Below are 13117 nucleotides of genomic sequence, written 5' to 3' on the forward strand. Positions count from 1 at the left end.
CATTTTTGCACTGTCAGTTTAAGGCAATAATAATCATATACATTATTTAATTATCATTTTTAAATGCAATAGCATCATGCCTAGTTACACATTTTGTATCCGCTGTACAGTATATCAATAAACTCCAGTTCTGTTCTACCATTCATAAGAACACACATTGAATCCACTAAGTATCTATCTATGCACATTTTAATTTGATTACAGTGTACACCTATTTTCAATTTTTTGCATTTAGTATGCATTCACTGACTGAACAGAAAGGGCTTTCTATAAGCAATAGTTTTACGGTTTAGTTAAATTTTTCTTTCAAGCTTAGTTTTGAAATATGAAATGGTTAACAGTTGTACAGTTTTACCGGCATATAAGCAGTACTTGTTTCTAGTTTACCTGTGTTGTGCTGTGGAGCTCCTAACATTTTATTGTTTCTGGTGGCATGGTTATGTATATCTTCATGCTTACAGGACTTGTTTTTATGTTCCAATGCTAACAGCAGTAATACATATACAGTAAAAACTTAAAACTAAGTTTTTTGAGTAGCGGCCTTCAGCTATGTGTTGTTCTTGTAATATCCAATATGCTGTTGGTTACTTTTTGCAGTCTGAAATTTATTTACAGTATTTTTTTGCATCACTCAACTAATCCCATATTTCTGTTCTATAGGTCATTATAGAATAAAAATATGAGAAACACACAATTTACATAGCATCATCTGTTACTAGTGGTTTAATGTTTCTGAGAGCAAATATAGCTGAACTCAAGTTTGCTTGTTAGAGTAGCAATGCAGTCTCCTTCCACAGTAAGCAGTTATCAATGGTGAGCCCCAACAATTGCGTGTTTTGAACACATTCATATCCAGTTCTTGTAATTGTGGCAATTCCTCTACTCTCCTTCTGTTGTTGTTCCTAAATATTGCTGTTTTAATTTTCTCTTTTATACTGAGAATTAGTCTATTGGTTCCTAGCCACCGAGTGATGGACTCTATATCAACACAAAATCTTTAGTGAAAAGAAAAATGTTTATATTCATTCAACGAATTTTAAGACAGTGATTGCAACAGGAACGAGTAGCATATCAATTGTAACGTAATAAAGTGCAATAAAGACATGATTAAATCGTTATGTGCTGCAGTGTTATTGCCGACTCCCATTTATTCTCTGTTGTCGTACAGTTTCCCCTTGCCTTGTAATGCTTGAGTTATTCAAGCTCTCACATGTTTGTGCATATTTAAATGTTGTTAGTAAAGTAAACAATGGAAAACTCAGAATGGAATGTAACAATATTATGAAAAGGAAAAGTTGCTATTCACCATATAGCGGAGATGCTGAATCGCAGATAGGAAAAACAAAAAGACTCTCTCTCTCTCTCTCTCTCTCTCTCTCTCTCTCTCTCTCTCTCTCTCTCTCTCTCACACACACACACACACACACACACACACACACACACACACACACACACACACACACACACACAGAGAGAGACAGAGACAGAGAGCTGTGACAGTCTTTTTATTGTGCCTATCTGCGACACAGCATCTCTGCTGTATTGTGAATAGCAACTTTCCTTTTCATAATATTGTCATAAAGTAGTTATACTAAAACCAGAACATTTTTTGTTACCACCAATGCTTCAAGCCATGTCTCACCATAATATGGAACAACTGCTCTGACCGTGCCGTGTATCTTCTGTGTACCGGTACGAGTACTGAATTGTAATCATCCACAATGCAGAAGCAGAGACTGCCTGTTGACGTGCCTACAACTGCACTGGTCAACCATATAACAGTTAAACCATCACCATGGTGTTCACAACTCCGAATCAATTTGAGTTAGTGCACGAAACTTCCAACAGAATCAAATGTAGTTACATCACTGCTGCTCTCAACGAGGACATGGCTACAGACATGTAGAACATTTTGGCCCCTCCACTAAACATTGATTAGTATGTTGCCATTAAAAATGCTCTAATCAGTTGTCTCAATCTGAAGACAAACGATTACAAAATTACTTCACACAGAGAATGTAGGTTATCACACAACTTCACTATTGTTTTTGTTGCTTGTGGACCCTGGCATGCAACGCAGTTAATAAAGATATTCTATGAATAATCTGGCTGTCAAGCCTACTGCCCCATGTACAGAAAATACTCACCACATGTCCCGGTTACTGCGACATTTTAGCATAAATAGCGACTGCATTCCAGAGATGTACTCGTACATATGTGTTGCAGGCACACGCCCACAATCAGATAATGGGCTTGTAATGAGCTTACTGTACAAGTCACAGTCCTTCAAACACAACTTTCCAGTCACCAGTAATGGTGCACCGCTCACCGAGGAGATGCTGCCGTTCACCTTTAGCTGCAAAGGTATGTTTGTGCCCCATAAAATTTGGCTCTGATACTCTAAAGTGCTGTTCCCAGTGTGAGATGGAAAATAAGCCCAGAAGTCAGTAATGATGGCAACTGGCTTCCCATACAGCAGCCTTAGACTGTTGGTGCAACATAGCACAAAATTGCATTTTTAATGGACACAGGTGACAACGTATTGGTATAACTATCTTCTCAACTGCTTCGCAGCAGCAGTGATGATTTTTCTCCTCTGTGTTGCCACCAGCTGTGCAATTAAGACATATAGATGTTTTACACCCTCACTGAAGTTAAGCCTTCATCCTAAATAGGTGTGGCAATTCACTGTGGTAAATGTAGTATACCCCACACTTGGAGCCAACATTTTATCATTTCAGGCCGGCTTCCAGAACTATGCCCCTGCCATCTTCTCGATACAACCACTTACTCAGATGGCCGTGAATGCTTACACTGTGTGGATAACATTACCAAACACATATTCACTGGTGATTCTCTGAGTTTAGAACTCATTAAACAGTTCCTGGAGATTACTCAGCAGCTACACACACTAACACATATCACCTGTACCGCAATCAACAATGCACTATATTCTAACCACACCAGGACCACTGATTATACTCGATCTCACAACTACCACCTAAGAAATTGATGGTAGCTAACAAAGAATTTTCCTCTATGCTTGTCCGAGAGATCTGTCATACACTGAACAGCAGATGGGCATTGCCTTTCCACATAGTTCCAACGGAGATTAATGGAAGTCAACCATGCAGGATTACCAGAAACTTAATGCCAAAATAATCCCTAATCAGTATCCTATTCCACATGTTGATGACTTCTCACTCAGTATCCACAGTAAACAAGTCTTCCCAACAACAGGATTTCTACCAAATACCCATTGCTCCAGAACACCTATTTAAGACCACTGTCTTTACCTCATTGCCCTATTTGAGTTCACTAGGATGCCTTTTGGAATATGAATGCTGTGCAAACCTTCCAGCATTTTATGGATTCCTACTTCTACTACATCTATAGTGATGATGTTTTGGTTATGTCCAGCTCCCATCTGGATCATCTATGGTAAATCTTCACTTGCCTCGGTTCACATGGTTTACTCATCAATCCATTGAAGTACATGTTCGGGGCTGCTGATGTTCATTTCTTGGGTTATATAACTAACGCTTAAGGAATTCAAAGGTGTAGGAGAATGGATGCCATAAACAACTTCCTACAGTCTGTGACAGACCTTGAGTTTCTAACTTTTATTGCTGTTCGTACACAACCTCACACTGCTGGCTCCTTCAGTGAATGACTTCTACAATGTTCACATAAACCAAGTAGCAAATTACAGTGGACTAGCAAAGCAGAAACTGCCTTTAGCAATGTGAAGACTGCTATTGCTGAGGCTGCATTCTTAGCATACCCTGTTGCGCAGACGCAACTGCAATAAGGGCCGCATTTCAACAACAATACTGGCAGCCCCTGGCGTTCTTCAGCTGGTAACTATCTCCATCACAGCAGAGCTGGTCAATATGTGACCGAGAGTTATGTCTCTGATGTTTCCACAAATAACTTATGACTTATGCCTTAAGGCTGACAGTTTACGCTGGTCACTGATCACAAGCTGCGGATTTATACCTTTCATCAGAGACCAGACAAAGCATCGCCACATCAACTATGACACTTTGACTACTTAGGCAATTCATGATATGTGTTGTCCATGTTGATGGAGAACACACTACACCAACAGACATCTTTTCCCATGCAGATGCAATTACAAAGTCTACTACGAGGTACTCACCTGTGTGCTATTTCAGAATCTATGCCAGGCCAGTACACATGACGGCGCGCCAGAGATTGTGTGCGAGACACACCCCAGTGCCCTTGGTGAAGGAGGTGCAAGACCGAAGCACGCAAAGACGCAGGTACCACAACACGCGGCGAAGCATTGTCAGTGGAGAGGAGGATAACCCCATCCCTAGCTGTGAGGCGGTAGCGCAAAGCGTAGTAGTTCCGCAACGGATCAGAAGTCTTAGCGGATGGGCGATCTGGCCAACCCTTCCGAATACAGCGTAAAACCCGGGAGAGGGTAGGGTCAGAACCCGTAGCAGCTGCCAGCCTGTCCCCAGTGATGGGGAACCCGTCCACAACCTGCTGCTCGGCAACATCCAGGTGGAAACACAAAAGTTCGTCCCTATCTAATGCCCGAACAGGACCCATGGGAAGGCAAGACAGAGCATCAGCATTTGCATGTTGAGCCGTTGGCTGGAAATGAATCTCATAATTGAAACGAGACAAGTAAAGAGCCCAACACTGGAGGCGGTGTGCAGCCTTGTCGGGAAGTGACGTTGATGGATGAAACAAGAGGTTTGTGATCCGTAACAAGATGAAATTTTGAGCCATAGAGAAAAACACCAAACTTATGAAGAGCATAAATAATGGCCAAAGCTTCTTTCTCAATTTGAGAATCTTTTGTTGGGCATCTGTGAGAGTTTTGGAGACATAAGCAATGGGTTGTTCTGAACCGTCAGAAAAACGGTGCGCAAGGACTGCACCGACCCCGTATTGAGAGGCGTCTGTGGCAAGAACAAGATGTTGGCCAGGTCGATAAGTAGCCTGGCACGGGGCCTGTTTCAGCATAGTCTTCAATTTCTGGAAAGCCGCATCGCATGACACGGACCAGTGAAAAGGCACGTTTTTATGCAACAGGCGATGCAACGGCTGAGCCACCGAAGCTGCAGACGGTAAAAACTTGTGATCGTATGCTACTTTCCCCAAGAAGACCTGCAGTTCCTTAACAGATGTAGGTCGAGGAAGGGCATTGATCGCAGCGACAGTTTGCTGAAGCGGACGAATACCATCCCGAGAGAGTTGAAACCCCAAGTACGTGATAGATGCCTGAAAAAATTGTGATTTCTGAAGATTACACTTAAGACCGGCAGTCTGTAAGACATGAAAAAGTGTGCGGAGATTTTGAAGATGTTCTTCAGTGGTGGAGCCAGTGACAACAATGTCGTTCATGTAATTGATACACCCAGGGACAGGGAGCAATAATTGTTCCAAGAATCACTGAAAGAGAGCAGGGGCGCTAGCAACCCCGAATGGCAAGCGTTGGTATTGATAGAGGCTGAAAGGCGTGTTAAGGACCAGAAACTGCTGGGAAGCTGCGTCGAGAGGAAGTTGATGATAAGCTCCTGACAGGTAAATTTTAGAAAAATACTGGCCTCCAGAAAGTTTAGTGAACAGTTCTTCAGGATGGGGCATAGGGTAAGTGTCAATGAGGCATTGAGAATTTACAGTGGCTTTGAAATCACCACAGAGACGAATATCACCATTTGGCTTAGCAACGACAACGACAGGAGAGAATCACTCACTGGAAGTGACAGGAAGCAAGACCCCTGAAGTAGTGAGACGATCCAACTCCCATTTTACCCGATCACGAATGGCCACAAGAACGGGCCGAGCCCGAAAAAACTTAGGGCGAGCAGTGGGTTTGAGCGTGATATGAGCTTCAAATTCGTTTGCACGGCCTAACCCATGAGAAAAAAGGAACGAAAATGTCGTCGACACGGAATCCAGTTGAGCATAAGGAATAGCATCAGAGACAATGTTGACAGAGTCATCTATGGAGAACCCAAAAATGCGAAAGGCATCGAAACCAAAAAGATTTTCTGTATTGCTCTGGTCGACCACAAATATGGGAACAGTGCGAACGACAGATTTGTAAGATACCTCAGCATTAAACTGTCCCAAGAGAGAAATCTTCTGTTTATTGTACGTCCGTAATTGCCGAGTGACAGGTGACAGAAGTGGAGAACCCAACTGAAGATATGTCTGAGAATTAATTATAGTGGCAGCAGAACCGGTATCCACTTGCTTGCGAACATCTCGACCAAGGATTTGGACAGTGAGGAATAACGTCCCTGAAAGGGAAGAAGTGCAATTGACAGACAACACAGAATCAGAATCAGCGTCATGTTCATGAACATCATGTATGCGGTCGGATTTGCAAACGGAAGACACATGACCTTTCTTTTTGCAATTGTGACACACAGCCAAACGTTGGGGACAATCCTCACGTGAATGTTTCGTAAAACACCGCGGACATGAAGGAAGTTGCCGGGGGTTTTGCTGCAGTTTCTTAGCGGGTTGTTTAGCCGAGGGTGCGCGTGGGAGCGCACTGCGGCCACATCGGCCAGCGGGGACGCGCCGCAAGCGTCATCAACAGCGCACAGAGGTTGTATTTCCCCGACATCACCCCACGCCTCTATTTGCGCCCCAGCGGCGCGAGAAATTTCAAAAGACTGCGCAATGGAGAGAACTTCATCTAGAGTCGGATTCGCCAACTGAAGGGCATGTTGCCGAACTTCTTTGTCGGGTGCCGACTGGATAATAGCATCCCGTACCATGGAATTGGCATAGGATTCTTTGTGAACGTCAGTAACAATTTGATACTTTCGACTGAGGCCGTGAAGTTCAGCAGCCCAAACGCGATAGGATTGATGTGGCTGTTTTTGACAACGATAAAGGGGAACACGAGAGGCTACCACATGCGTTTGCTTTTGAAAATAGACAGAAGTGAGCACGTTTCAGCAAAGGACAAAGACGCAGGATCCTTCAAAGGAGCCAATTGCGACAACAACCGATACATTTGAGGTGAAATCCAGCAAAGGAAGAGAGACTTACATGGTTGTTCGTCCGTGACATGAAATGCCAAGAAGTGCTGTCGAAGACGTTTTTCATAATCAGACCAGTCTTCCGCCGTCTCGTCGTAAGGAGGTATAGCCAATGACGAGAAACGCCCCGCATTTGACGCCATGACAAAATCGCAAATCGCCGTTGTTAGAAGCGTTTGCTGTTCAAGGAGATTTTGCAATAGTTGCTCGACAGTAGCAATGGAAAACTGTGGGTCAATGGTGAAAAGGAAAAATCCACTACCTCTTCGCCAATTGTTATAACATCAAGTTTAACACATATATTTCAGAATGACACAACACATATAAGTCACAGAGTAAGTTGACAAGCAAGACATGTGTACACGTTAGCATTCGAATGAGCACTGAGTCCCAGTCTAGCGGCCGCTGCTCGGCTGGCCGCTTAGGAGGCGCAGCTGCTGCATGGCTGGCAGACAGTGCCGCACGTAGAGGACGCACGTAATTGCGCGGCGGCGCTTTGAATGATCGGCGAGTCACAACAACTACAACAGCAGGGCAAAAACTAATGTGTCAAATGCAATCAGTACTTATGTCTATCCAAGGAAAAAAAACTGTTTAAAGTCATTTCACAAAAAAATAATATTTGATTTTATGATGTAATTTTTAATTATTGTAACATTTTTGCTATGATTGTAATATTTTTGATAAATTTTATAATTGGTGATACATTTTTGCTGTGATTGTAATGTTTTAGACGAGTATTGTAATTAAATATGAAGATAAAACAAGGTTATGTTGTAATTTATACAGTAAACTTCAAAATTTTCCCTAATGTAACAGCATGAGAACTTACGAACTTTCTACTCAATTAAAACCTGACCCGCATGATCATACTAGTGCTTTTTTTTGCATAATTATACATGAAAAAAAATTTTTCAGTATTTTTTTCTGTAATCAAGGACATCAGGCCACTATAATAATGTTACTTGCAGTACTTGCACATTGAAAAATATTTTCAGGGTGGAAAGGGTTAAGTGAATGATACTAAGATCAGCTGATAACTATTGCAATGTATGTGGAACTTGTTAAAATGTTATTCAGAAAGTCAAAAAAGTATACATTACAAGAGATACCAGATTATCTCATGAGAGAGTTGTATATACCAGAGCACGAAACAATCACAGTGGACAATATACAAAAGGTGTAAGGCAGTTACTAAACAAAAAAATCAAGATATCATATGTGGTTTTGACATCATATCTTCAACATATTTACTATGATAGTGTGTACATGAATCATTCACAAAATACATCCTACAAATAATGATAATAAGAGAGATTCTGCATCTTAACATCAAGGACTTACACCCGAAATTCCAGAAGCAGTGACAGTGAATTTGGAGCAGCTTTGCTGCAGAAAAGGTGAAAAAATAACACGTATGTTTCTGATGCCTGTTTGCCTATTTCGAAACATCTGGAGGCGTGTGGTCACCATATTAGCCCATGCCAGACCAAGTGCAGGAACAGAGTTTTGTTCATCGTTGCCGACTCCAGCTGTTACCTACAGGGTACAAATACACATGTCAGAAATTCATAACAACTTTTAACATTTCCAGATAAACAACAATGAAACCTCAAATTTCTTCTGTGTGGTGACACTGGACTATATCAAAACCATATAATGACAATACAGTATTATGAGAAGGTTAGATTGCTACTCAGCATGTAGAGGAGAAGTTGAGCTGCAGACACGCACAGCAAAAAGACTGGAATCTCTTGGCCGAAAGGCCCTGCAAAGTAGTAAGTCACACACAACATATGACCAATGCCTATAGCCTCTGAGGCAGGTCTCTGTGGCCAGAGGCAGTGTTGTTTGTGTGTGTGTTTACTTTATAAGAAGGCCTTTTAGCCAAAAGCTTAAATGGGTAGCATTGTGCCTGTCTGCGACTCAACGTCTCCTCTGTATAGTGAGTAGCAATCCATCCTTTTCATAATATTATCGTTATTTCATCCAGGTTTTTTTCATTTTCAAAACCATATAAGTAATTTTTTGTATTAATTCTTACTGTAAATGTTCATGTTAATTTTTCTGCTGTAGGTCATAGTGGCCTAGCAGCTGCAAAGTTTGAAGCATTAATTTTCCTTTAATTATTAATTTTATTTTTGTCATGCAATCAAAAACATCTCATTACATTAGGGAAATAATAACTGTACAGAGCAGCAGCAGCAGCAAATAATATTTTCTAATTCCATTTTCATTTACGATTCCAGTCATGTAAAATACAACACTTTGTATTCTTCCAGAAAACAGTACACTGCAAAGAGAAAGCCTTTAATGCTGGCTTGAAATTACTAGACTTGTCATGAAGTCCTTTAACTCTGAAAAACACAATTTTCGGAATTATAGAAGTGGATATATTGCCAGCAGAAAGATTATTTTTCCGTTTTGTGTTCACTGAAAGGACATAGTTATTCCTTTGAAATAAGTGAGAACAGTGAACAACAAACCTGATGAGTCGATGAGCAGCATACACTGATAAACCAAAACATTATGACCACTGCCCACCACGGCGCTGGATGCTGCCTGGTGACGTTGCGGCCACATGACACAGTAACAAAAGTGTGTTAGCGGAGCAGGCACAGACAGAGGATCAGCCTAGCGAAGATATGGGCTGCAAATGGTAAAATCCATTGAAATACAGGACTTTGACAAAGGGCAGATTATTGTTACACAGAGCATGTGGACAAGTATCTAGAAAACAGTGAAGCTGGAAGAATGTTCATGTGCTGCTTTTGTGAGCATCTACAGAAATAAGTAGAAGGACAGTGAAACTACCAGTAGGTGGTAAATGGTTGGACATCCACAACTCTTCACAGAATGTGGGTTTCAGAGGCTTGCCTGCTCTGTAAAGTAGGGCAGATAGTGATCCATGGCATCTTTGCCGAAAGAACACAATGCTTATGCATGCACAGGTGTTTCGGAGCACATCATTCATTGTACATTGTTAAGCATGGAGCTCCGTCGCAGACCACTTGTACGTGTTTACATGTTGACCCAGTGACATCGCCAATTACGACTGCAGTAGGCACAGAATGGTCATGATTCGACCGTCGATCAACGCAAATGTGTCGGCTCTTTGAGTGAACCACATTCTTGTTACACTAGGGCAATGGTCATCTCCACAAATGCAGTCATCGACGTGAACAGTGACTCAAAACATGCACAATGCCACAGTTGCAGGCTGGTGGGAGCAGTATCACACTATGGGAGACATTCTCCTGTGCTTGCAGGGGACTCGTGGTAGAAACCAAAGACATGCTGACAGCTGCAAACCATCTGTACCCCTTCATGCTTGATGTCTCCTCCGACAGCGATGTCATCTTTCAACATTATAACATCCATGTCTCGGAGCCAGAACCATGCTACAGTGGTTTGACGGTCATAGTGAACTCATGTTGATGTCTTGGTGACCAAATTCACACGATGTAAATCCTATGGAAAATATCTCAGTCGCTATTGGGCACCATCACCACGTATGCAAATCACGGTTATTTACACAAATTACATGACCTGCACATAGACATCTAATACCATATACCTCCACAAACCTACCAACAAGCTGTCAGATCCCTGATAATTCAGAGTCAGTTATGTATTTTGTTCCAAAGACAACAAATAATCTATTAAGCAGGTGGTCATAATGTTTTGGCTCATCAGTGCATGAAAATCCACAACATGAATTAACATTTTGTGTTTCCTGGATAGTAAACTGCTGGACTAAGTATGTTCTTATGCCTGAAATGATTTAACTCCCTGGTATAGTGTCAAAGAATGAAAGCAGCAGAGTAAATCATCTTAAGTTGTGACCAGGGTTCTGCTGCTGCCTGAGACACACCACCGACAGAGCAGCAAGTTACACATTTAGGGTTTTTTTCTTTTCTTTTTTTTTAAAAGTTTATTTCTTAAATTCATTGCATGTTTTTGTACTTAAGATGTGTAATCTCATGTTTTAATAATTGTAAAGTGTATATTCACACAGTTGTCATTAGATCTGAATGGCCAGCTGCACAGCTTAGTGAGATGTTAGCTTCTTTTGGTGTCACTTCAGGTGGGTTGTGAGTTACCTACCTATTTAGCTTTCTCTGTGCGCTTTCATTGTCAGTTCTTAAGTTAATACTATTAGGGTGGACAGGACGTGTGCATGCTGTGTGTGGACGCAAGAGGAGATGGACACAGTTCGCGAACAGCTGAAGATGCTTTTGGCCAGGGTTGTCTGTCGACAGGCTACTGCCTCTGGGTGTAGCAGTTGTGATTAATTTGGCGCAGCACATGGGACATCTCAGGTGTCACTTGTTTCACCACTGGGCTTTGCAGCGAAGGTACCTTGCAGAGTGCCTGATGAATCAGATCCGCTCTCACCGCAGGATAAATGGCAGGTGGTAATGTCTTCCCATCACTCAACATGGACAAAACCTGGATGAGAATCTGTGGGCTGAAGTGATAAATTATGTGCTCTTTATACTAAATCAAACTGGAAGAAGTTTGTTAAAAGGGATGTGTCCTGACGAATTTTGGTTTGTGCCAAAAACAGATTGTAATAAGCTGGGAAGTTTTGAATGTGACTGCTGTGTTCTGATGAAAAAATAAATAAATAAAATTAAAAAAAAAAAAAAAAAAAAAAAAAAGGCTCTGAAAAAAGGAACCTTTGCCAGGTGTGATTTTGATTTGCCCTCCTGAGGATGAAAAGGACATTGTTGCCTCTGACAATGTTATATCTGTCAAAAGAATCCAAGATAAAAAAGAAGCTACTAAAGTTAACAATTTCACAAGAGAAAAAAGAATGAAATCGAGTATCCAGAAGGAAACCATATATCTACTGATTCAATCTGTGATGTCTTTGAAGACTGCAGCATGGCATCTGATCACAAAACACAAAATAGTGTCTCATCACCAAAACTATGTGACTGGCAAAGCCTTAGGTGGCCTTTCACATTTACAGACTATAAAATGGATCCTGTGGAATACCACCATAGTGCAAATTTGGCACAACAGGCAACAATGAAGAAATTTCTATTTCAAATGCCTTGAGGACAAAAACTAGTACAGTGCAATTTCTGACGATTAAAAATCCATAATGAAATTGAAAACTTGGGAGTCTTGCAGGATTTCCAAAGAACATAAAACCTTTACTGCCACTAGGAGCTGCATAAAAAGCAAGATGGACGTTATAAAGCCAGACAAATAACAAGAGGTTTTGAGCAAGAGGAAGGACTAGACTATATGGAAACCTTCAGTCCTTAGCATGTTATGCATCAATTAGACTGCTACTTAGTCTTACAACTACAAATAAAATGAAAATAATTTTTCATGTGAAGACAGCATTTCTATACAGCAGTCTGCAAAGGGGATATCTAGATGAATCAACCTGATGGATTCAACAATGATACAAATGGAGTTTGTGGGCTGAAGAAGATTTTGTGTGGCCTAAAACAAGCTCCAAAGAATTGGATTGAGAAACACTCACACTATCTGATGGCATCAGGATTTGTAAGTACAGTACTGGTGATGAGCCTTGTATCTATTACAATAAAGACAGAAGCATCATTATCACATTGTTTGTTGCTGATAGACTAGTTATTGGAATAAGGACAGACAGAATTACTGAAGTTTCAAACAAGATGAATAAAACATATGAAACAACATTTGACATAACATTTCAAAATGAAATGCCATATCTTGGAATGGAAATTAAAATAAGCCCACATGAAATTTTCACATATCAGTTTAAGTATACAAAGAAAATCTTAAGATAGTTACAGCTATGTAGTGTAGAATGGTGACAGATGAAGCAAATCTTGGCAATGATAAGCCACTGGAAAGGAGTGTACCCTATCAAGAAGCTATAGGGGGTCTAATTTTCCTTGCAACAATATCTCACACTGATACCAGTTTTTCCATTAATTACTTGAGCAGATTTAGCAATACACCAATGGTTAGTGACTGGAAAATGGTGAAATGCATTTTTCACTACCTAAAAGGAACTATGATGTGTAGTATATTCTTTGTGGAGGGTCGACACTGCTTGCCTATTTTGATTCTCA

The 13117-nt window shown here is 41.0% G+C and overlaps 1 protein-coding gene across 2 annotated transcripts in view; it reads right to left on the reverse strand.

Annotated features, from left to right (window-relative positions):
• Positions 1-7413: 7413 nt before the first annotated feature.
• LOC126455665 (DNA repair protein XRCC3-like) overlaps positions 7414-13117 on the reverse strand; it is a 118383-nt gene continuing 112679 nt past the window's right edge. The window contains exons 6-7 of one of the 2 annotated variants that reach the window (XM_050091433.1): positions 8382-8576; positions 7414-7558 (exon numbers count right to left, since the gene is read on the reverse strand). In XM_050091433.1, coding sequence (XP_049947390.1) covers positions 7550-7558; positions 8382-8576 — 204 coding nt within the window. In that variant the 3' untranslated portion in view covers positions 7414-7549. Of the gene's footprint in view, positions 7559-7630; positions 8577-13117 lie in introns of those variants that run through there. The other variant, XM_050091432.1, reaches the window with a different exon arrangement.

This window comes from Schistocerca serialis, chromosome 2 (genome assembly GCF_023864345.2).
Source record: "Schistocerca serialis cubense isolate TAMUIC-IGC-003099 chromosome 2, iqSchSeri2.2, whole genome shotgun sequence".
NCBI lineage: Eukaryota > Metazoa > Arthropoda > Insecta > Orthoptera > Acrididae > Schistocerca > Schistocerca serialis.